The sequence below is a fragment of the Balaenoptera musculus genome, chromosome 16, assembly GCF_009873245.2.
Source record: "Balaenoptera musculus isolate JJ_BM4_2016_0621 chromosome 16, mBalMus1.pri.v3, whole genome shotgun sequence".
NCBI lineage: Eukaryota > Metazoa > Chordata > Mammalia > Artiodactyla > Balaenopteridae > Balaenoptera > Balaenoptera musculus.
In genome coordinates this window covers 29,984,995-30,009,252 of record NC_045800.1, presented here as the reverse complement: position 1 = coordinate 30,009,252, position 24,258 = coordinate 29,984,995, and the positions used below count along the sequence as shown (strand labels likewise).

The 24,258-nt window shown below is 40.1% G+C and overlaps 1 protein-coding gene across 3 annotated transcripts in view; it reads right to left on the bottom strand.

Annotated features, from left to right (window-relative positions):
* HPSE2 (heparanase 2 (inactive)) overlaps window positions 1-24,258 on the bottom strand; it is a 626,127-nt gene that overhangs the window by 22,377 nt on the left and 579,492 nt on the right. For all 3 annotated transcript variants that reach the window (XM_036829640.1, XM_036829641.1, XM_036829642.1), the window contains one exon: window positions 3,847-3,992. In XM_036829640.1, coding sequence (XP_036685535.1) covers window positions 3,847-3,992 — 146 coding nt within the window. The remainder of the gene's footprint in view (window positions 1-3,846; window positions 3,993-24,258) is intronic.

Below are 24,258 nucleotides of genomic sequence, written 5' to 3'. Positions count from 1 at the left end.
TCCTTGGCTGGGGAATGGAGCACCAACCTGAAAGTACTATGTTGAGAATCCAGATTCCTGAAGAATGTACATTCTCTGCCGACAGAAAAATAATCTTGGAGGACTATCTGTTCCCTAAGGAAATGGGGTCTTACTGAAGGTGTGGACTGGAGGCAAGTGCCAACCTTCTGATGTCATCAAGTCCAGGGGGCTTTTGCTTCTCGTAGTTAATGCCCCTTCTGTCTGGTAGAACATCTGTCTTGTTCCATGTCTCCCTCATGGTGAGACTTTGTCACCAGCAGAGAATGCATGTATCCGGAGTTCATCTTTCTGCTGTCCTTTTGCTGCCTGCCATCCCTGTGTTGCCATGTGGGAGGGGGAGGAAGTGAGTCAGGAGCGGGGACGGGGACTGGAGTATCTTGGATAGAAGAGGCGAGGGTGTCCTATGGGAAGGGGCATCTTGACTTACAGATGAAAAACACTCCCTGTTCTAGAAGTGTCTCTGGTGAAGCTGGGAGACTAGGAAAGGGAAGGGAGGGTGATGCTTTGAAATCCGTGGCCATTTCCAGTGAAAGTGTATGTGTTTGGAAACTGTGTTGGTCCATTGTCTCCAAATCTAATTCAAAGTTCTTGGGTTCGGTAAAAGTCAGGCTATGTTTTGCCAAACATCTTTTTCCCTAATTTCAAAGCCCCTGTGTATTTTAAGGGAAATTTAATCCACATGTTTCTGATTCATTTACACTTAACTCATCAAAATATTGTTTTGTAAGAGCTATTTGATGTCCAAGAAGCCTCAGGAACCTTTTTATGAGTCTTTAAAAAAACTTCTTCTGAGAAACAGCAAGTTGTGCTTTGCCAATAATAAACGAACTTGAACCCCAAAAGGCTCAATTTTGCTTCAGTATCCACCAGGCTCCAGTTGGTTCTGAACTTGGCTAAGGACCTCAGCTCCTCCCAGAAACATACATTGTGTTAGCAGAATGGTTTAGAAAAAGAAGGTTTCCTAGTCAAAACTTACTCGTTCTCTGAATAAGAAGACTTAGGGTGAGAACTGCTATGCTGCCAGTGTCCTAATTTGTTGGCTCTAGAACAGAAAGCAGAAAAGCACCTGCTAGTGTTGGTATGAGTATCTAACCCTTTATCCTAAATCAGTCATAAAAGACAATGCTCTACTAGGTCAGAAATGACCCACAGTGTAAGAGATGCCATGAGAGGGAGTGCGGTATTCAAGTAGAGGTTCATGACTGTCAGGGAGATTGTAAAGGGCATTTCTGTGTTATATAGGACACCAGGCCAAAGATCTCTAAGGGTTCTTTCCAAATGTAAAAATCTTTACATTATTAATGTTGCTACTTGCCTATACGTGTGATACCATAGAACCTTTGGAATTTAATACGATAATACAAATGCGAATATCTGGCAAGATGCTTGGCACGTAGCAAGTGTTCAATACAGACTGGAGTGCAGGAGTTATTTTAAAAGACCCCTTCTTTGGTTTATTCTACTGGTAAACTTATACTTTTTCACCCAGTTCCCTGTTCTGACCAAGGATATATATTTTCAGAGTATTGGTCAAGACTGGACAGCATGAAGCTAATATGACCACTCTGGGACATTTCTGTGACCTTGGCCTCTTAGGCCACAAATAAACTAAGTGAACCAGGAGTGCTCCCTCGTGACTGTTGTGGAGGATGAGGGGGCACAGACAGGGCACGTGGCTTCCCACAGAGAAGGAGCAGAGACACTTCTATCTTTGTGCCCACCTATCTAAGGCACCGGACACCCACTGACATGGAGAAGATCTGCAAACTCAGCCAGCTCAGCGTATCCACTGTGGGCTTTCTTCTCTAATAGGAACAAAAAGACCTTCACTCCAGTAACCACTAAGGTCATCTGTGGAATAGATTAGTAAAATCATTTCTTTCTTTTATGTAACAGGGAGAAAGAGGGATGGAACTGACAGAAGCACAGTGGCACCGTTTCCCCAGAGAGGTTCTGGAGTGACTTCCCATAGAAAGCAGAGGAGACCTGGTGATGGAGAGAGAATATTGAATGCAATGAATGATTTGATGCTAGTGAATGGCAGAATTCTTAACCATTCCACCACACCCCTTCCTTCTGGCCAGTGTGGTAACAGCAAAGGGAAAGAGAGCTAGAACTGTAAATCACCAGTGATGTCGTGATGCCCTATTCCTGCATTCATTCACTCGCCCATTCATCAAACATTCACTGAGACCTTCCTCAGGCCAGTCACTCTACTGGACACCAAGAATACAAAAATGCATGAGGCACTGGCCCTGAGGGCATGGTATATTCAGAATATTAGTGACAACTTCCCACAAGAATGTCAAAGAACGTCAGGATGAACACTGGGATGAAACAATGTGAGGAGACCTCTGTGAAGACCCTCAAATTCTGCTAAGCCCGTGGCTTGGCTACTGACATTTTCCCCTGTGTCCTCAGACCTGTAGTATAAAGGGCGCATACTGATGTGCTTCCCAAAAGAGACAAAAGGTGCCAAGAGTAATTTTTCTCTCTTGAAGCTGGGGGTCCACCTTTTGGGTGGTTACCTCAAGGCCAGGGTGGAGACAAGGAATACAATGTTTCCTTGTGTGGTGATCAGATAACTCCAGCCAAGGCCATAAAGCAGTCACTCTCTGTCAGGTATTGGATTGAGCTTCCTGTTGAGCAAAAGGGACGTTGAAAGCCTCTGGCCTCTGCCCAAACCAGCCTCCGCTCATCCACAATAGGCACTTGTATCTACAGACAAGACAACTGGCCCCTGACCCCGCTATGCTCAGAGTGATTCTTTGAAAAATCTTATCATGATAAATTAACTGGCTTGGCTCCTCTGTCATCAAGGAAGGGGAAGGAGCGTCTGTTGTAACCTGACCACTGGAGCTCTTTGTGCCTCCACTACCCGTGATCAGCTCCTGACAGGCTCACAGGAATGAAGATCTGGCTGGAGGCACTTGCTTCCTTCTCCCTCACTCCCACTCCACACAAGGTTTCTCTGCAGGAAGAGAAAAGTTCTTACTTCCAGAGCTGCCTACTCTGTTCCTTAAATAGAAAGTGATGTAAGAAAGTCATATTTGGTCTGATGGGTTTTGCTTTAGGCTCAGTTTTAAGTTTTTACCTTATGAACCTCACGTTTTAAAATATTTTGTCTGCCAAACTTTATTTATTTACTAATTATTTTTCCTATTTTTTAAAAGACAACTCTGACAACCAGAGCTTCAGATGAAAAAGAGGATAATCATACCTGTTACCGTGCTGATTGTTTAAAGTCCGGCCCCCTAAAAAAAGGAAGCCTAGATTTTATTTAACCTTTAAAATAGCTGAAAAGGTTTTCCAAATACTGAAATAGCTCTAAAGCTGGCCTGACAACTTTTGGGCACTCTCAGCTTGGGATGCACTGGTATATGGTTAGGTTTCTAGTGGTATAGCTCTCGAAAATGCATCTTAGAGATGTAGACTTATTTCCTCAAGCTCGCCTGGTGTATCTTAGGAACAGATTTTATATCTCTAGCCTTGGTTCAGGCATAGGCATACAAATAAGCCTCCTGGACATTACATCAACTGGCTGAGAGAAAATGCTCAGTAAAAATTTGTTGGATGAAGAAGTAAATGAACAAATGGCATGTATTTTTATGAACATTTTATGAATAAATCCTCTAAGTGTGAGAAAGGGGGTTTACTTGGAGAAAAAGCTGTTTATCAGAAATCATTTGAAACCTGCAAAGAGCAGGTAAAGTGAATCCAGAAGTGGTTTTCAATAAGTCTTGAAGGGGTCCCATGTATGAAATTCTCAAAGGGGCCTGAAGCTCCCCAGGGGTGGCTTTCTGTGCCCTCTCTCTGCAGACTTACTTGTGGTGGTTTGTGCAGTGAGCATAAATCCTTAGTTTGTCCCGGATCACTCGGCCTGGCCGTGGCTTCCGCTGGAGCCCAGCCACATGCACAGCCAAGACTTTGGGGCCAATCAAGCGCTTGTAAAGGAGAGAGAGCCAGTAGTCCTGAGGAGAATAGAGAGGCAGAGAGTCAGAGATAGACACACTTCGGGTGTTCTGAGTAAACATACAAACACGCAGGCCAGAATCCACTTCTTACCAGGAGTATGGTGAATCAGGACCAGCGAGACCCTAACCCTGTAAGTATGGTCACCCCAATGAAGCGCTCATCTTCGGTTCATAATGAAGTGGGCATTATCTAAAGTGGCCTTTGCAACTGGCCAAATGAGGAAATGTCAGTGGGGCGAACCCCGAGTGGCATACAAAGCAAATGAATCAGTTTTTCACATATAAAAGACCAACCAGCTGGGCCTTGAATTTTCAACTTTCTTTTCCTATGACTTTACTTTCATACTGGTTTATGACTTCTGTTTAGTTATAGAATGGAAGATTTCCAATCTTTAGGATTGCCACCAATGTGAGAATCCAACATATCATCCTCCAAATATTGTCACTCTTAATGTGGTGGGAGGAGGATGAAGTTCCTCCAGACAGGAGACCAGAGTCCTGATTCCAGAGGCGAAAATACAAACAGAAGAATGTCTGCAAACCATGGTGCTAATTCTTGGTCATCCTCAATAATTCTAAACTAAAAACAATGTGGTGCTTTTAAACATTCCAGCGTCCATTTGTAACTGATTAATAAATACTCAATCTGTAATCCACACAGGTGTTTGAACTTACAAATGCCTATTTACCACCACCTCAATTTCTACTGTATTTGCTATTATCATGTTTTATTTTTATATTGGATACAAAACATATTTTGTATTTGCTCTTAAATCCTATTATGGGGTAATGACTTCAGTGTTTATAACTCACCATGTAAATAGGGCCTCCTAATTTGTTTAGGAGCTTCCCCCCTCCCCCCATTTCTGGAATTCAGTGAACATACTCTCCAGTGCAGGCATGCTATTCAAGATCTTAAAGACATCAATCATGTCTTCTCAGCCTTCATCTTTTAATAATCATTTTTTTTTCCCTTTTGTGGTCATCTATAACATCAGCTGCTTAAAAATGTCTGGTGCATTGAATAAATCAGAACAAAGTCCCAGAGCTCGTTTGTCGCCAGAATAGCTCCAAATCTGCCCTGAGCACTAAGCCTTGCCCATTTACCTTAATTAACTTTAAGTGGACTTAGGATGGCTGTTAAATATGGTTTCCTTATATTTAAAATGGCAAATATTTCATTATTGTCAATCATATAGATGAAAAAAAAATTCATTGCTCTTACTTGACTACAATTTCTGTGTCTTTGACTTGAAGTAATCTTTGTGAAGAGATTATCCCAGTCACAGTATTTCCAATGGGATGTCCACCTTTTTCTCATTGATTTGTAACATATCTTTTAATATTAGTGGTAAGAATCCTTTGGAATATTTATGAAACAAATATTCTGTCCAAATTTGTAGTTTGCTTTTTATCACTTTTTATGATTTTTTTGACATGAAGAATTTCAAAAATTTTTATAGAAAAATATAGCAATCTTTTTCTTTTGATTTCTTCCTTTTCTTTTATTCTTAGAAAGTCCTTCCTCACACAAGGGTAAGATCAATCTTCACTGATATTTTTTCTAGTTCTTTTTATATTATCATTTAAAAATTTAAACTTTTAATTCACTGAAAAATATTTTGATGTATGATACTAACTTTACTATTGTCTAAATTATCTACTAGTTGTTGTAGCATCATATAGTGAATAACCTATCCCTAAACCCACCTTTATCACAAACTAAAATTTATACATATGAAATATAAATGTTTATATTATATAATATTATACATTATCATGTCTGTCATTATCTAATATATAATATACTGTATATACTATATTGTATTATAATGTATATTGTATATATTATACAATATATGATATGGTATAATGTGTATATATATTATAATACATATATACTATATATACATATACAGATACATAATACATACACACATATATACAATATAATATACATTGTGATATATAATATAAATGATATATAATAATATATAACATATATATGTGTATTACATAACATATATTTAAAATCATGTTATATATAACACATATAAACATATATAAATATATGCATATGTCATATATAATAGTTTATGATATGTATATCATGATACATATACTGATAAGAAATGTTATATATAATTCTGTGTCTGGATTTTCTATTCTCTTCCACTGAACTCTCTATTTTAAAAAAATCAGTTTCACATCATTTTCATTATTATAGTTAGCATTTAATATCTAGAGATTCAAGTTCATTTCATTATAATTCTCCTTTCTTTGTTCAAATGTTCCTTAATTAGTCATATTCATTTATTTTTCCAAATAAATTCTGAAATTATTTTTTTGCAGCAGTTGTTGCAGAGAAGTTTGAAGCTCGCATGAATTCTTTTCTGTGTTTGGTTAGCCTGTTTCTTTTCTATCTTTTGTGTCCTGCAAGGATGCTTATAGGAGTCATGTTTTATCCTTGATATTTGAATTTTTACAAGGACTGTGTCAATTTGAGTTTCTGCATTAATTTGCCTGTATTTGGGGACTACTTTTAATCAGAAAGACTAAGCCCTTCCTTCAACCCGTGAGAATTTTCTTTAAATATAGCTTCAAGTTCTTATGTATATGTTTTCCATATACAGGAGAATATATGTAACTTAATGACAGTTCTGAAGCATATGAGAACCCACCATCCATCTTAAAAGCTACCATAATACCCACACTGTTGCATTTAGTTATGTGAGTCTTCCTTTTCTCATTTTTATGTTTTTCATTCCCTTCCTTCATAGTTTAGTTTTATCCATATATATATATTTGCTCCTAAGCAATATATTATTTAATTTGTTAGCTTTATAAAAGTGGTATCACGCTGTATGTAGTTTTCTTTGACTTACCTTTTTCACTTAACATTATGCTTCAATGATTCATCCAGGTAGTTACGCGTACTTACAGTTTATTCATTTTCAATATTGTATGATACTCCATTGTGTAAAAATACTACAATTTATTTATCCATTATTTGCTGATAGATATTTGAGTTGTGTCCAGATTTTTGCTATTATGAGCAATGTGTCTTTGAACATTCTTCTTCCTGTTTCCTAAGACCCAGGTGAAGAAATCCGGAGAAGCATTACTCCAATTGTGATTGGAAACCAGCAGTGCCTCATCACCTGGTGCTTCTTAGGAATGCAAATTCACGGACTTTATCCTAGATGTACTGAATCAGAATCTCCAGGGGTGAGGCCCCCAAATTGTGTGGCTCTCTAGGTGATTCGGATGCTTGTCAAAGTTAGAGAAGCACGGTTCTATAGTACAAACTGTAGTACTGGAATTGCTGGGTTACACGCAGGTATAAAAATATTCAGGTTTACAGGATAATGCCAAACTGTTTTCCAAAGTAATTCCAATTATTCCAACTTACACTTCCTCCAGCAGTGTCTGTATGAGTTCCCTGTGATCCACATCCTTGCTAACACCTGTTATTTTCAGACTTCTTAATTTTTCCCAATCTAGTGGGCATAAAATATCTATTTCTTTTTGTGTTGTTTAAGAAGTCCTTCCTTATGTCTAGTTCATAAAGATATTTTATGCTTTCTTTTAAAACTTTTAGAGTTTTTTCTTTCATAGTTAAGTCTTTAATCAAAGTAGAATGTAGATTCCCCTCAGGGGAATCTAGGATTTGGGTTGGTAAGTCAGTTGACGGTAGGTTAAAGCCAAAGTGAATGTGAAATTTGCACCTTTACTTAGCTCCGTGCACCACTTTCAGACTCCTCTCTCACCCTTATTCTTTTCTCAGTTCTCTATTTAGCCTACCTCTTTTTAAAGAAACTCCACTTTCCCTCTCTCACTGTCCTTATCTCTCCCTCATGTAAACCAGCAGAATCAAATTATATTTCCTTCCTCCCTCCCTTTCTCCTTTCTTTTATTTTGCTATGAATATGTGCCATTTATATAATCACAAATAAAATTAAACAAATGGAATAATTCCTGAATATCTCTTAAGGCAATGACATGAAAATGCAGAAAAAATTATCTTTATGCATAGATGAGATAGGAAAAAAATAAAGAATGCACATATATATCTAACAACATCAACAACAACAAAAAGACAGTGCATGAAAGATGCAATAGAAAGAGAACTTTTCAAACAATAACAGTCATAAAGAAGGAAGGCAAATATAATAGCTTTTCATGTCAACAATAAAAAAATCCAAAGCAAGGAATGCATTGCAATTTTCAAGGGACAAAGAGAGACCCAAACAAACATTCTTTAAGTGTATCAGACATGAGAAGAGGTTGAAGAAAAATAGAGTCCATTTATTAGTTGGAGAGGGAAAACTAATAACAGATGACACTAAAAAGACAGAGGTTTTAAATCTTTTCTTTTTCTTTAGTATTTGTCAGAAAGTCAATTGTGGTCTGAAAGCTGGAAAATGCAGTATATAGAGTAAGTTCAACCAAAATAAATGGGAAAAAAGAAAGAAACTGACAGATGGTTGCAGAATTTACTGGATTAATCACTGAACCATGTGTTCCTCAAGGTCTAAGACTACTAACTCATTCCTAAAGCCCATGCCTAGTAGAGTGCCTGGCTTATAGGAGGTGCTAGAATTCAATTATGGAATGTGTACTATGTTTAAGGCTTCATGCTAGGCATTAGGAACATAGTGGTGAATAAGACAAATACAGTTCTTGCCATCATGAAGTTTATATTCTTATCAAGAATAATAGTCCTTAAGCCAATGAGTTATGCAATTAATTTCAATAGAACTAATGGTAATGGAGAAATCTATGAGACTGTATAGTATCATACATGTGACCCAGTCTGGGCGGGGTGTATGGTCAGGGAAGGAGTCTTGTTGCCAGAACCTGCGTGGACCTCAACCTGGAGTCTGGCTTCCTGGGAGTGGACTGTAGCTTCGGAGTGTGCACCACTAGGCTGGAAAGGTGGCAAGGGGCAGCTGCTGATGGAAATGTGATCAGGGCTTGGGCTTGCGGCCTGGGTGGTCCACACTGCATGACCATGAGACCCTTGGTGCTACACTACAGAACTAGGAGTGGGAAGGGGTGCTGGGTTGTGGCCTTAGGCTCTGACCACCCATGTGAGGCCTGCGAATACATCTTCCATTCTACAAGCATTTTCTGAGCACATATTAGTGGCATGCAGATATTCTGCTCAGCCCAAGTGATACTAAGATGAACAGGACATCTTCCTGTCCTCAAGGAACCTAGGGGTCAAGATACATGTAAGCAATTCTCTGTAAAACGAGGCTGACTAAAGTAAACACCACATAAGCGGGAACCACTCGTAGAACTTAGGGAATTCAGAAGACAAAACAATTATTTATGACCAAGGGATTCCGGGAAGGCTTCACAGAGAAACAAAAGTGGAGAATTAATTTGCTTAGAGTTGAAAGATATATATTCAAATCCTGGAAAGTTATTTATTATCTCTAAATCTCAGTTTCCGTGGCTTCCCTGGTGGCGCAGTGGTTGAGAATCCACCTGCCAATACAAGGGGCACGGGTTCGAGCCCTGGTCCGGGAAGATCCCACGTGACGCGGAGCAACTAAGCCCATGTGCTACAGCTACTGAGCCTGTGCTCTAGAGCCCGTGAGCCACAACTACTGAGCCCGTGTGCCACAACTACTGAAGCCCACGCACCGAGAGCCCGTGCTCCACAACGAGAGAAGCCTGCGCTGAGAAGCCACCGCAATGAGAACACTGCAACGAAGAGTAGCCCCCACTACAAATAACTCAATTTCGTTTCTTTTTATGGCTGAGTAATATTCCATTGTATATATGTGCCACACCTTCTTTATCCATTCATCTGTCGATGGACACTGAGGTTGCTTCCATGTCCTGGCTATTGTAAATAGAGCTGCAATGAGCATTGTAGTACATGACTATATATACTACCAAATGTAAAACTGATAGCTAGTGGGAAGCAGCCGCATAGCACAGGGAGATCAGCTCGGTGCTTTGTGACCACCTAGAGGGGTGGGATAGGGAGGGTGGGAGGGAGGGAGACGCAAGAGGGAAGAGATATGGGGATGTGTGTATATGTATAGCTGATTCACTTTGTTATAAAGCAGAAACTAACACACCATTGTAAAGCAATTATACTCCAATAAAGATGTTAAAAAAAAAAAAAGAGTAGCCTCCACTCGCCACAACTAGAGAAAGCCCGCGCGCAGCAACAAAGACCCAATGCAGCCAAAAATAAATAAATAAAATAGATACAACATTAAAGAAATAAAAAATGTTTAAAATAAAATAAAATAAAACTCAGTTTCCTCATAGGGATTTAATGAGATAATACACCTGGAAATATCTATTAGTGCCTGATATATAGAAATATTTAATAAACGTTGCTTCTTCTTCTCTTTATTCCTTTAAAGATGTTTTTTAGCCTCATGAAAATAGTTGTATTCTAGTATGTACACAATTATGCTCGAAGTTGCCCTGAAAACATAAACATAACTCGTGTGTGTACGTGTGTGTGTGCACATGTGCATGTGCTGGGAAGGTTAAGGATGGTTGGAAGGAAACTCCTTGAGATCAGGGCTTACTTTTGCATATCTGGTGCCTGTGAACATAGATATTGGTACTCAGTAAATATTTGATTGAATGAATGATCAAATCAAGATTCACCTCCTGAAACTGATGGGAGGTCTTTCAGGGCTGAATGGTAGTGAAATGATAACTTCACAAGGTTCAAAGGTCATGGTTTTCCTGAGCACTGATAGGCGTTGCTGCAGGTGCCTAAACTTGTTTAATCTCAATATTTTCTGTTTCTGGCAAGTGTACATGCACTGAAGTGTGACAGCCAAATGACAAATATTTTTCCATCGTGGAGCCTCTTGCTTGACTTCCAAAGTCACAAAAACATAGCTCTAGTAGGCACGAGGCTACCCTAGTAGCCACTCTTTATCTAGATAGCTGACCTTAGAGAGCCAAGAATAAGTGAAGTGGAACATCCCCATGGAGTTTTGCTCTAGATGTGGCGCTGGGCCAGAGCTCACGTGTAAGGGAAAGAACCCCGCTGCTCCAACTTCCTCCACGGAGGGGAAGCTGCAGGGAAGATCTAGAAAGTTTCCATGTGACTGAAGCATCTTTGGAAATAATACTAAAAGCTACAATTTTCCCTGCTGCCCTCTCTAGAGGGAATGAAATCCCCTCCAATCCATTTTTTGACCACCTTACTTAAAACTGCCAAATGGCTCCCCATTGCTTGCAGGCTAGAGACAGTGGCTAAAACCAGTGGTTCTACCATGAATTGGTCCCTTACCACCTTTCTCTACTTGGCCTTTTATCCTCAAGGACATTGATTTTTTTTATCCCTTCCCCCATGGACAGGGCCTTCCTGTTTCTCTAATTATCTCCCATTCCTATCCCGCACACCCCTCCCCAACATGCGTGGGTGCACACACACATAAAATTTGTTAACTCTTAGCTCAGATGTTAACTCTAGGGTCACTTTTCCAGGGAAGTCTTCCTGGACCACATTTCTGTTATGTGTCCTCAGAAAACAATTTCTTTCCCTTAGGACACTTGATTCAGTTTATATTTACACATTTATTACTAGGATTTTCTGATTCATGTGTGTCTTATTTTCTAGACTATGAATTCAATGATGATAGGGCTGTGTTTTCTCACAGCTGCCTAATATAGCACCTAGAACCTGAACACCTATAAGGGTGCTCAATAAACAGTTGGAACTAGAAGGGCCTGAAGGTACCCATATCCCCCAGTCTGGTCCCCTGCCCCTTGCTGCTCTTAGCCAGTCTTATCTACCACTGGACTTCAGGTAATGTGTTCTGAAACAAATTACAGAGTTTTTCTGTACTCAGCCCCATCAATCCCAGACCTGAGCAAGGGTGGGAGGAAGCACTGGCTCAGCTGGGGTTCCGTGGTGCACAGTAGTAGTAGTGAGGAATTTCTAGCCCAATCCAGTGGGGATGATGCCCAAACCAGAGAACTGAGTGGAATGGAGAATCAGGAAGCCTCCAACCTAGAAATGCAGCCCAGAAGGTCATCATACAAGGGGCACCAGAAGCACTGAATATAAAATCAGAATTCTAGGCATGCTGCAAGTGAAGGAAATCACAAGCTTGCACAAAGAATTATACAGGCCTGCCTTCACCTGCTCATTGAGACAAGATAGGTGATGTTGTCTGGGTTCAAAATGGCTGGGGCAAAACTGATAAGTTTGTTATAAAAATGCCAAACTACATGCTTTTAATGAGAGTTACTTTTGGTAAAAAATGCAATTGAACTATTCTTGCTTATCTTGAATAGTCCAGTCATGAAGTTTAGCATATCAGTGAAACATTTCCCAGAGTTTAGTATCAAGAATGATTTGCCAAATGGTATAGCCACTGTGGAAAACAGTTTGACAGTTCCTCAAAGAGTTAAGCATAGAATTACCCTAACACAGAAACTCCATTCCTAGGTATACAGGTACATACCCCAAAGAATTTAAAACAGGTACTCAAACAGAAACTTGTATGTGAATGTTCATTACAACATTATTCACAAAAGCCAAAAGGTGGAAACAACCCAAGTGTTCATCAACAGAAGAATGGATAAACAAAATGTGGTATATCCATATAATGGAATATTATTTAGTCATAGAAAGGAATGAAGTTCTGATGCATGCTGCAACATGGATGAACCTTGAAAACATGCTAAGTGAAGGACCAGACATAAAAGGACAAATATTGTATGGTTCCACTTATACGAAATATCTAGAATAGGTAAATTCATGATACGGAAAGCAGAATAGAGGCTACCAGAATCTGGGGGGAAGGTGAGAATGGAGAGTTATTGCTTAATGGGTTCAGAGTGATGAAAAATTTTGGGAATAGACATGGGAGATGGTTGCATGACATTGTGACTGTACTTAATGCCACTGAATTGTATACTTCAAAATGGTTAAATCAGCAAATTTTATGTTATATATATTTTACCACAATAAAAAAAAAAAGAAAAAGAAAGGATGAATTGCCAGAAGTAATCCTTCTTGAGAATAACCTGGTAATATGCATCAAAAGCCTCAAATTGCTGTATACCCTTTGACCTAACAATTCCACTTCTCGTAACTTATTCCAAAGAAATAATCATAGATATGTGCAAAGATTTATCAGTAAGATGGTTGTAGTAGTTGTTGGTTTTGTGCCTTAATATCAATTCTTCCTCCTTTTGATTACAGCATCTGGATTTTCTTTTAGGATATGGTTCAGCCATGATTGTATACTGTTTATCAAGTTTCCCTGATCTTCCTTGAGGAGAGTAACTGATCATATTAGGCCAGTTGGACTTTCTTTCCAGGGAATCTGGAAACTGAATGGGATGGCCAAGCATATTAAGAGCGGCTGGACTGGATTTACTCTATGGAGTGGCAACTTGAGGGGACTGAATGTTCATTGGTGCTGCCACCTGGATTCTTCATTGCCCTGAATCCTATCCTTTCCAAGCTGGGTGTTTCAGCTTTTCAACAACCCCATTTCTTCTCTGCTTAAGTTCCCTAGATTCCTTCTCTCCCTTTTTTTCTTATGACCAAAGAATCTTAATTGGTTCCATGATCATCACAGCATTATTTTTACTGGGGAAAAAGCTTCAAAACAATTAAATGTTCAATAAATAAATTACTGGATAAGCAAATTGTGGTGGATCCAACTATGGATAGTTTTCAGTTACTAGAAATTCTATTTTAGAAGCATATTTAATGATGTCAAAAGATGTTCATTATAGTGTGTAGAAAAAGAATAGACTCTAAAATAGGGTGATCTTATTTTTGAGGGGAAATAAGTGTCTCTGTGCAATTAAACTTGAAGGATATACACCTAAATGAAAACAGTAGTTATCTCTGAGTACTACTCCTTTCCTTCTTCCAGTTCCTTGAAAGGCCTATTCTCCCACACCTCTGGGCCTTTAGCAATACCGTTCCCTTTGTCTAGGGTACTTCTTCCTCCCATGCCCTGCCTAGCCAACTCCTTCTCATTCTTTGGGTTTCGGCCTAAGTGAAATTTCCTCTTAGAAACCTCTCTGAAGCCCCATGTCCAGGTTAGGGTTTCTCTTGTATGTGATCCTGTGAACACTGAGGTAACCCCCTCAGCAGTTTCCACAGTGTTTGTTAATTGCCTATTTACTAGTGTATTCTCCCCTAGACACTTCAGTGAGATCAGGGTCCATGTTTCTTCCAACAATGTCAACAAACATTTCTTGAGTGCTTAATATGTGCTTCACATGTATTATCTCACTGAATTCACCAATAAATCCTATGAGGAAGCACTGTTATTTTTCTTTTTACAGGTGAGGATACTGAGGCATAGACATAGATATAAAGCAATGTACTGAGGTGACAGAATTATAGCCCCAGCACCAGTGCTTAATAAATGTTTGTTGAATTAATGAATGAAAATACTATAATTATGTAGATAAATTTCACTACTGTAGTTCTCTGAATCTATGATTCAAAAGTATTGCTAGAATTAAAACTACTGGCTTGATCAAATGGGTAAGATGTCAGTATGCAGCCAAACATCTTATCTCACTGATTAGAGAATTCAGTCTGAAGCTCCCTTAAAAATTCAGAGCTAGTGCTACCTGGAGATAAAAATCAGCCGCATCCTCTCTGCTCCTCTGAATGCTCTGAATTAGTAAAAGAGAGGCCACACGTCACTGGCTGAATTAGGTACAGGCAAGCACACTCCTTGCTGAACTACCCCCTAAGATGCCCTGTACCCCTCTTTGCTGCACTTTGAAGACCTGAGCAGAGCCCGAGCAGGCCCAGAATAGGCCTGAAATATGAAGAACTAACCTGGGACAAATGTGATAATCAATTGAGCACTGCAGGGAAGAGAAAAGGATCAGGCTGCCAGAATCTCAATTTAAGTTGGGATTCAGCAAACAGAAAAGTAAGTGATAAGAAATCTGATTTCACTAGGATTGTCAAATTTCCTAAATTCATTGGGTTCTCCTTGATTGAGAGAGTCTCTGAAGTAATGTTATACATTATTATTATCTACCCTCAGTTCCTCAGTTCTTTGACCCTGGTTCCTGACACAGAGTTCCTAAACCCCTTGAATTTCCTGAGTGATAGGAGCATCTTTTGCTCTAATGTGGCTACTCTTATTGGGCTCCTGGATGGAGGCTGGTCACCAGAAAGACCAAGCATATTTAGAAGTTCGGAACATTCAGCCCCACTCCCCCATTCTCTGGAGAGGGGAGAGGAACTAGACATTGAGTTAATAATTGATAATACCTACATGATGTAGCCTTCAGAAAATCCCCAAAATATGAGGTTTGGAGAGCTTCTGGGTTGGTAAACACATCCACGTGCTGGAGGGTGGTGCACCCCAACTCCATAGGGACAGAAGCTCCTATGCACAGAACTCTTCTGGACTTCATCCTATGTATCTCTTCAACTGGCTGTTCATCTGTATCTTTATCATATAATAAACTGATAAACTTAAGTAAGTGTTTCCCTGAGTTTTGTGAGCTGATCTAGCAAATTATCAAACCTGAGGAGGAAGTCACAGGAATGCTGATTTATACCAGGTTGCCGGTCAAAAGTACCAGGGACAACTTGAGACTTGTAATTGGCATCTGAAGTGGGGGCAGTCTTGTGAGACTGAGCCATTAAGTTGTGGGATCTGACGCTAACTCCAGGTAGACAGTGTCAGAACTACATTGAATTGTAGGACACCCAGCTGGTGTCAGATAATTGGTTGGTATGAGAAAGAAATCCACACATCCGGTGTCAGAATTGCTGTGAGTATGGCAGTAGTGTGAGAGTAAAGGAAAAAACAGTGAGTTTTTCCTAAACAGATTCCTGGTTCCAGGCACAGTTATTTTTTACCCAGGATGCAGGGGGGATATGCTAGGAATAAGCCCTTCTCTACAATGCCAGGAACCTGGGAGAAAGTGTACCATTTCCCTTGTCTTAAAATGTAGAGCAGGGTCTTTCAGCCTCAGCACTCTTGGTAGCCTGGGCGTGATGATTCTCTGTTGCGGCAGGTTGTCCTGTGCGTTGCAGGATATATAGCAGCACCCCCAGCCTACAATTACTAGATGCCAGTAGCAAGGCCTTCCTCTAGTTGTGATAAGCAAAAATTTGTTCAGACATTGCCAAATCTCCCCTGGGGCTCCTCGTTTGGCAAACCATTGACCTAGAGTGTGGAAAGTAGAAAATATTGGTGCATCTCTCTCCCACACTTCATAGGGTATCTCATAAATATACATGTGGACACACCCATACTTGTTTATTTATGTGGAGTGGAAGTAAATAATATCCTATTAAACCTAACATTTTATGTTCGATGGTGATATGTAAGAACGTCTAAGATCTTGTTAAGAATCATTTAAGAACTTTCCTTCCATTCACTCCAGTCAACTATTTCCAAGCATGGAAAACTTATATTATGCTCTTTGCTTTTGCAGTTGTGTTGGCTCCCTGGACTACTCTGGGTTTCCAGACACTTGTGTATGATCCTAGCAGAGGCAGAAAAGCATGAGCTTTGGAGTCAGGCACCCTGGATTGGAATTCCAGTTAAATTTCATTTATCTGTGTTCATTGTAAGTCAGTCAACTGCTTTAAGCCACAAGTTCCTCAACCATGAAAACCTTTCTTGCTTGATCATGATGAACTTTAAATAAGACGAGGTCTGGGAAAGTGCCTGGCCCAGTCCTGGAAGGTAGAACCAGTTCTTACCCATGAATGTTTTCTTTCTTTTGGTGCTTATCACTCAGGAAGTAGAGTAAGGGAAAGCTTCCATCCCAGTGTCTAGTGCCCCAGAATATTCCTTCAGCTCTTCTCAAAACACAATGAGGGCAGGTGGCAAAGTCATGCTGGGGTAATCAAGGAAGGCTCTCGAGTGTGACTTACAGCTTTCACCTGGAGTTGGTCAGAAGTTGAGAGGCAGTGAGTGAAGACTGGGCTTGAGTGGCTAGGGCTTTGTCAAGGAGAATGTCCTCACAGAGTGAGGGGGCTACTTGTACAGAGGTTTGTTTTCACTCAGGAGACCTCATTGACATCATTTTTGTGACCTATAACGTGGGTGGCAGTAACTGAAGTCAGACTTGGGTTCTAGTTCAACTTCAGCACTTCCTGGGTGTGACTACCACCTTGGGCAAGTTACTCTCCCTCTAAGCCTCAGGATTGTCATCTGTAAAATAGGATAACACTTGTGCCTACCTCTGAAGATGTTGTGAGGATTAACATAATGAATGCAAAGGCCCAGTGCCTGGTGAGTAACAGACACAGAGAAATATCAGCTGATATTACTATTAATAATCATCTTCTATAAATGCCTGTGCTTGTATGTATGTTATCTGAATATATTCTAGAAAGGATGAATGATGGGGAAAGCATGGCCCAAGGTAGATAAGACATAATTCAAACAACTAGCCAATCAAAAGAGAACAAGCAGAGGATAAAGTATATATGGAGAAAAACTCAGAAACAAGATAGAAAGAAAAAGTGGGCAAAAAAGATAAAGGTTACAAGTGAACAGTGGCACTTTTATGAAAAAGATGGGGGCAATTACTTGTGTGCACCAAAGTCTTAGAGAATCAGGCCAAGGACAAGGTCCTGCCTTCACTAGAAATGAATGAATAGGTAGTAGATATGTGTTTTTTGTCTAGATATCATCATCATTATCATCAGTCTACATTTGCTGAGCACCTGTGATATACTGGACAAGTAGAAATAACTAAGACACAGTTTCACACCTTGAAGAGCTTAGCTTTTACTTGGCCAAAGCCAGTAAGGTCTCTGAGTAGATTTCGAGCAAACTCTGAGGTCCCATCTCTCTCTCCTTAACTGACTCATCCTTTGGGTGTTGGTAGGCAGAGAGGCACAAGCACCTGTGACCTGGAGCAGATCTTTTCTTTCCCCAAACTTGTCCTCTTTTACACCAAACTTTTCTGTCCCCAAAGTATTTGTACAAATCAGGAAAGTTAAGTGCATGTAAGGTACTTAGAGCATAGAGGCTTCATAATAACAGGCTGCCTTCTGGGCAGGCTACAGTAGCTGAGCCAGTGGAGAGATTCCTGGAAGCATGTGGAGAGCAGCTGTCTCACTCTTTTCTCCAGGGTGGCAGAATGCTAGCACCTTTCTGGCTAACAAGGAGGGAATTAAAATCCGTGAAGTCAGCCACAGACTTAACCACAGCTCCAACAGGCCAACGGCAGGGTCAACCAGCTGCAGAGGAGACATTTTTTTGACAGACACTCTGACAAGCTCAGGGGATTCAGAACCACAAAGTGAAGGTGGTCTCCACCCAGACAGGTCTAGGAAAGCCTGTGGAACACTGCATTGTCCACAAGCTATTTTGAAGCTGCTTCAATTAAAGAATTAAACTATATCTGACTAGCAGCAACATCCACCAGAGCCAAATTGGATTTCTCCTTGGCAAAACAAGCTACAGACCATATCTTTATTGTGCAGACACTCATTAGCAAATATGTAAAAAAAATACCAGTTGGAGAAAGATGTTTTCCTGCTTTGGAGACTTTTTAAAAAGCATTTAATTCAATCTGGCACACATGGCTGAACCTGAAATGGCTACAATGTGTAACTGGTGGGAAAGCATGACCAACGCAGTTCTGTCTATCAATCCACCCTCTGCAGAACAAATACACCCCACACTCAGCTGGGGTTAGCAGAAGGGGCTAGCTCCCTTTACTTTTTCTGAACACTGGAGAAGGGTTTTCTACGCTTCAGGAATTTCTAAGGTCAAGATCTTTCCTGAGGAAAAGAAATGCTGGCTACAGATAACTAGATTAGTCTCTCTACCTCTCCCCTTGCTCTTGGGCAGAAGTTAAATTGCTATGAACACCACAACTTATAGACCCTAGGATCACCTACAGAGAGATTTAAAAACTGATTTTCAGGAAATTGTCCCAAATAACCTCACATTTTACTGTTTTAAGTATAGAATACGCTGTCTGTGTTTGTATGGGGTCCGTTAAGGTTGTCTAGAGTCCAGACCCTGCTCCACAAGGCCCATCTCAAGTGGATCCAGGCCTCCCAGTAAAGTGGACTTCAAGGTGCAAGGTAAGATCCATCCTTTAAGGCGAAACTATATATCTAATGGCTTTTAGGATATTTTCATTGACATCAAACTTTATGTGATTTTAAAAGAATAGTTAACTTTGCAATCACCAAAGTATATTTACTACCCCAAAGCCAGGGCATGTGAAAAAGATAAAGAATCAAGCTGGGGAGGGACAGAGAATCTTTGTTCCCCTTCATTTCCTATAATAGAAGCTGGTAGGTACTTTGCTCCCTTTTTATGAAAAGCAAAGAAGTGTGTGAGGTTTTGAGGCAGTTCTGGGATGGGAGTAAGTAGGTCTTGTGGCAAAAAGCCCACCTCCATCAGGGAATCTCGAGAGGAGGAGACAGAGGCAATAGAGAGAAAAGGCAGAAGACCTGCATCTATCCTGTGCCTTGAGTCTAGTTCTCATTATGGTGACCATTTTTGTCAACATCAAGTGAAGAGAAGATCTGGTAATTAACTAGCAAACCCATATTGCCAACCTGGATCATTCCCAACAGAAAATACACTAGAAACAAAATTAACCAAAGTGGTCATTCGTATAGCAAAATTTTTCTGGATTGGGGCTTAATTTTTTTTTTTTGATGGTTGCTGCCCTCTGACCAGGGACAACAAGCCGTCCTCCTGGTTGGACACAGCACAGAACCATTGGAAGAGGTTTTTATTTCCAGCCATTACCTCATCCTTACTATTCAGGGAGTGATTGAGGGTTAGTGACAGGAACGCTTTGGAGTAGGTACTTTGCCAACATATATTATCATTCTTAGTAAGTGCAAATGGGAAGCCACAGTACCTACTCAGTAATTACTTTTGGTATTTCCTCACATGTTGGAAAGCAATCATTACAAACCCAAAGAGCTTCATTTACAGGGCTTTACAGACTTTGCACAGAGAAATATTAGTTGATGGAGAAGCTGGAAACAACAGCAATCTTGGCACAGAAACCCAGTATGAAATAGAATATGGACTCTTAGAAATGCGCACAATTTTCAAAGTTCAAAAGAAAGTCCAATTCCAGGAAACTGCCAGCTGGAAAACAGCTTATTGAACCCTGAATGAAGACATTATTATAAATCTCATTACGTAATTTGATAATTCTGACATTTGCAAAAGCACACTAACATAGTCTTGAATTGCACAAAATCAAATTCTCCACACAAAAGAAGCCGGATGGAAAATTTTATTCTAATTTTGCTCTGATAACCATTTCTTAGTTTTAAGTGACAACAGGTCTTTTAAAAGTATAAGTGGGACACTGAAAATGCATTTAAAATTTCCCTTATAATTAGGAATTAAAGTCTGTGTCATATAGGTTCAATACCTGGTCTCTCACTTTTACCTCAGAGAAGTTTCCTTGTCAACTGGAATGAAAAAATTGGCAGAGTTCCCTCCTATCTTCTCTACTTTCTCAGCCAAAGATATAAACAAAATTTTCAGATGTTCCTGACAGAAACAGGAGCATCAAGTCCAATAGGTTAGGGGATTTTCATAATAAGACATTTCCTTTGGCAAAGTCAAGGTTCTGTTCCACCTGCTCTCCCAGCTACCCAATCTTATAACCCTCTGTCTGTCCCCATTCTCAGAAGGGCCCTGTGCTCAGAAAAGCCCTGCATTTGGCTTAATGCTCTACTCTTGCTGTCTTGAAATTCTTAATAATTTTGTCTTTCAATTCCTGTTTTGTAAATGAAGTCTAATGAGACAAGGGAGCATGCATGTGAGCAGAGGAGATGTACCCAATATGTGTGTCTATAGTTCTTTGCTATCCAGTTAATATACAGTGTTTGTGATGTACCACAGCACAGAATTCTGGTGTATCCATGACACGTGGGAGTGCAAAGTGAGTGTGTGTAAGTGGGGAGCAGAGGGGCTGACAGCCTCAAAAAGCCACACTTTCTGTTCACACTAGAACTCGTTTCAAACACAGGGAGAAGGCAATAGCATTCTATGAAACAGAAAAGAATCCTATCATATCCTTTCTTACTCATATTACTTCTCTGTATTAGCCAATCACTTTTGCTGAAAATGAAAGCAGAAGTAAAGGGAAAGATAGGGTAACTCACAGTTCCTTTTCCTTTCAGTCCTTTCTTATTTATCAATAATCTGAAGGTAGGGAATATTGGTAGAATGTCCACACATCACGAAGTGAACTAAAAAACAGTTGAGTTAATTTTGTGCAGTGTTTCCATTGTTCTGGTAAGAACAAAATACATATGTATGTACAACCTATGAAATACAAATTGTATAATTTTGATAATTCACACACAACCTAAATGCTCTTATATTAGCTTTTAAGTCTCATGTGCACAATATAAAGATGAAAGGCAAAATTCATGCTAATTATTTAAAACTTTATTTCTTTACTTAGAACAACATTAAATAGCAAATAAAAAATACCATAGTCAAGAGAGAGACTGGCAGAAAGGAAAAAAGCTTTGCATTCTAGTACCTTTAATAGCACTTTTTAAAAGTTGAGGTCCCACATTTTCATTTTGCATGGGGTCCTGCAAATTATGTAGGTGGGATGATCAGTCCTCACTTTTCTTAACAACGCTACAGCATTGTAATATCTCCTTCTTCTTGTATATTTCACAGGCACATACTATAAAATAGGGTGGGAGTCCAAAAACACAAGAGAGAATGATGGACTACTTTCTGGGAAGACAGGCCTAAGGGAGATCCAAAGTGGCTTTTTGACTATAAAAGGAAAAGCCATAGAAGGAGAAGAAAAGATAGCAGCTGCTAATTAAGGGAGATAGAAGGATCTTCCTCTGGTGAAAACTGGGTTTGACGGGTGAAGCCCACAAGTTTCAGAGAAAGCAAAGCAGGCCTGTGGGCTGCTGTAGTGACCTACACCTACCTCTGTGGCCTCCAGATCTCAGAAGAACAGGAAATGAAACATTAGGAGTAGGGTGGGCTGGGGAGCATGTGAGCTCAGAAGGGAAAGACTGGTAGAAAAATCCTTCAATATTTTACTTCCATAAAAGGATCTGGGAATTTGGCAGCATGAGAGAAGTAGCATTTGGCAGCTTTTGACATCCATTATGAATGTTTCAACTTAAAATTTTTGATATAACTCTCCTGTAAGAATACCTACCCTGTAGGTTAGATGCTCCCATGATGGTAAGGCAAAATTACATGAAGAGTTGTCTAAGAATGCATTGTCTAAAATGGAATTTTGCAACATTACATACTCCTAAGTCATGCCACAGAACTGGGATATTATAATTGCCTCAGGCAAAAACTCCACAGCCACAGAAGCTAGAGTTTCTGCTCTGTCTATCCTTCTAGTATGGTTAGAGTAGAATCAGTTATGTGTGCTACTTAAGGACCGGAGTGTAGCAGGGAGGTATAGGATAGGACTGGGTGCAGCAAGGGAAACCTCAGCCCTGTGAGTACAATGATTAGAAGTAAGGAAATTGTCTTTTACTATGAGTTTGTGTTCACGTGGGTGATAGAGATAATAATCGACAATTCTTACAAGAAAACTACAGCTTTATAGCTTTGGTGTGACTGTGAAATAGAAACGTATGTAAGTCATTTACACAAACATCATTTCTCGTAGCATAATAACAATCACATTATTAGATGTATCAGATCAACTCTGATGTAAGTTTTATTTTGGTTACAGCACTAACTCCAATATTAAATTAAACTCCATAGTATAAAGTTTAGCACTAGTCATGGGGAACCAGTCTCATTCCAAAATCACATTTCCTTGGTTCAGATTTCAGTGTCTGTGTTCGACCAACATGGGCATCTGCTCGTGACTTCAAAAATAAATACAGAGAACATTGTTTCTAAAGGACCTGGAGGCTAAAATACAGAACATGGTCATCATTAAGTTTACAGATGACACTAATGGGAAGAAGGGTGGGTTAGGAATTCAAGTAGGAATAAATGCAGGGTAGAGGCCTGGAGAGAAAACCTCAACCATAAAAGTGAATGACTGTGAAGGACTGCCTTTGTGTGATCATGGCTAGATTAGGGTCAGGGCTCTCTGGGGTTGGGGGAGATGAAGCTGGTATCAATTTCTGGGGCCTACTACTCTGGAACAGGGACCAGTGTCCAACTGTGCTAATATCAATTCAAGTCCCTTGCAAAGATTTTCAGCCAGTCTACCCTTGCCTGGGGAGGGGTGGAAACATGTTTTCAGGAGAGTTCAAACCCATGTTGGGGTTTGTACAGCACTGTTGTGATTTAGGATAATACTAGCCGGGGGTTTGCATAAAAGGAGGTAGAATGTAAAAATGGTTCTTTTCTTACCCTTACTACTTCCCATCCAGTCCAGCCACATGACCTTTCATTTCTGCCTCCTACTCCCTCTCTCATCTGTCCCCTTCTGCCCTCTTCGTTGCCATTACCCTAGTCTGAGTCATCACAGTTTCCATCTGGTCTGCAAAAGCCTTCTATCTAGACTCCTCTGCTTCCGCTCTTGACTGTTTACAATCCATTCTCCACGGAGCAGCTAAAGTCATCCTCCTCAGACTTAAATCGGATCATATCAGCTCCTTGTTAAATCCCGTCAGTGGCTGCTCACTGCTCTTAGACTAAAATCCAAGCTCTTCATGGTGCTCTCCATGCTCTTTACCAGCTGCTCCCGCTTCGCTCTCCAGCCCCACATCCTGTCACTCTTCTCCTGCCTCACTACATCTAGCTTCCTCTTCTGTTCTGTGAATCCTCTGGACCCGCTCCCTTCTAAGGCCCCAGCACAAAAGGGATTCCTCTAGCTCTTCTTGAAACCACCTCATTCCCATCCTTTAGGTCTCTGCTTAAGTGTCCCTCTTAAGGGACCTATGTTTATCACTTTATCCAAAATAGCCACTTCACCAGATTTCCCCAAACCTTTATTGCATTTCTCACAATCTGTAGTAGTTATTTTATTTATCTGGTTACTTATTTATTATGTCTCTTCCCTAGATAGACTCTGAGCTTCTTGAGAGCAAGAGATCATGTCTGTTTCCTTCAGAGCTATATTCCCAGAAACTAGCACAGTGTTAGCACAAGGCTGGTTGGTACTCAATAAGTATGTGTTGAATAACTAAACTCATCTCCTATCACATGGCCAGTGCAGTGCCCAGCATATTTTAAAAATGGACCTCTGAATCCTATGGTCCACAGCCACAGAGTGGATGAACGTACTTGGACAGTAAAATTAACCATATTTTTAAGCCCCCAAGTTGCTTATCTGAGGACCTTCATGTGTGGGA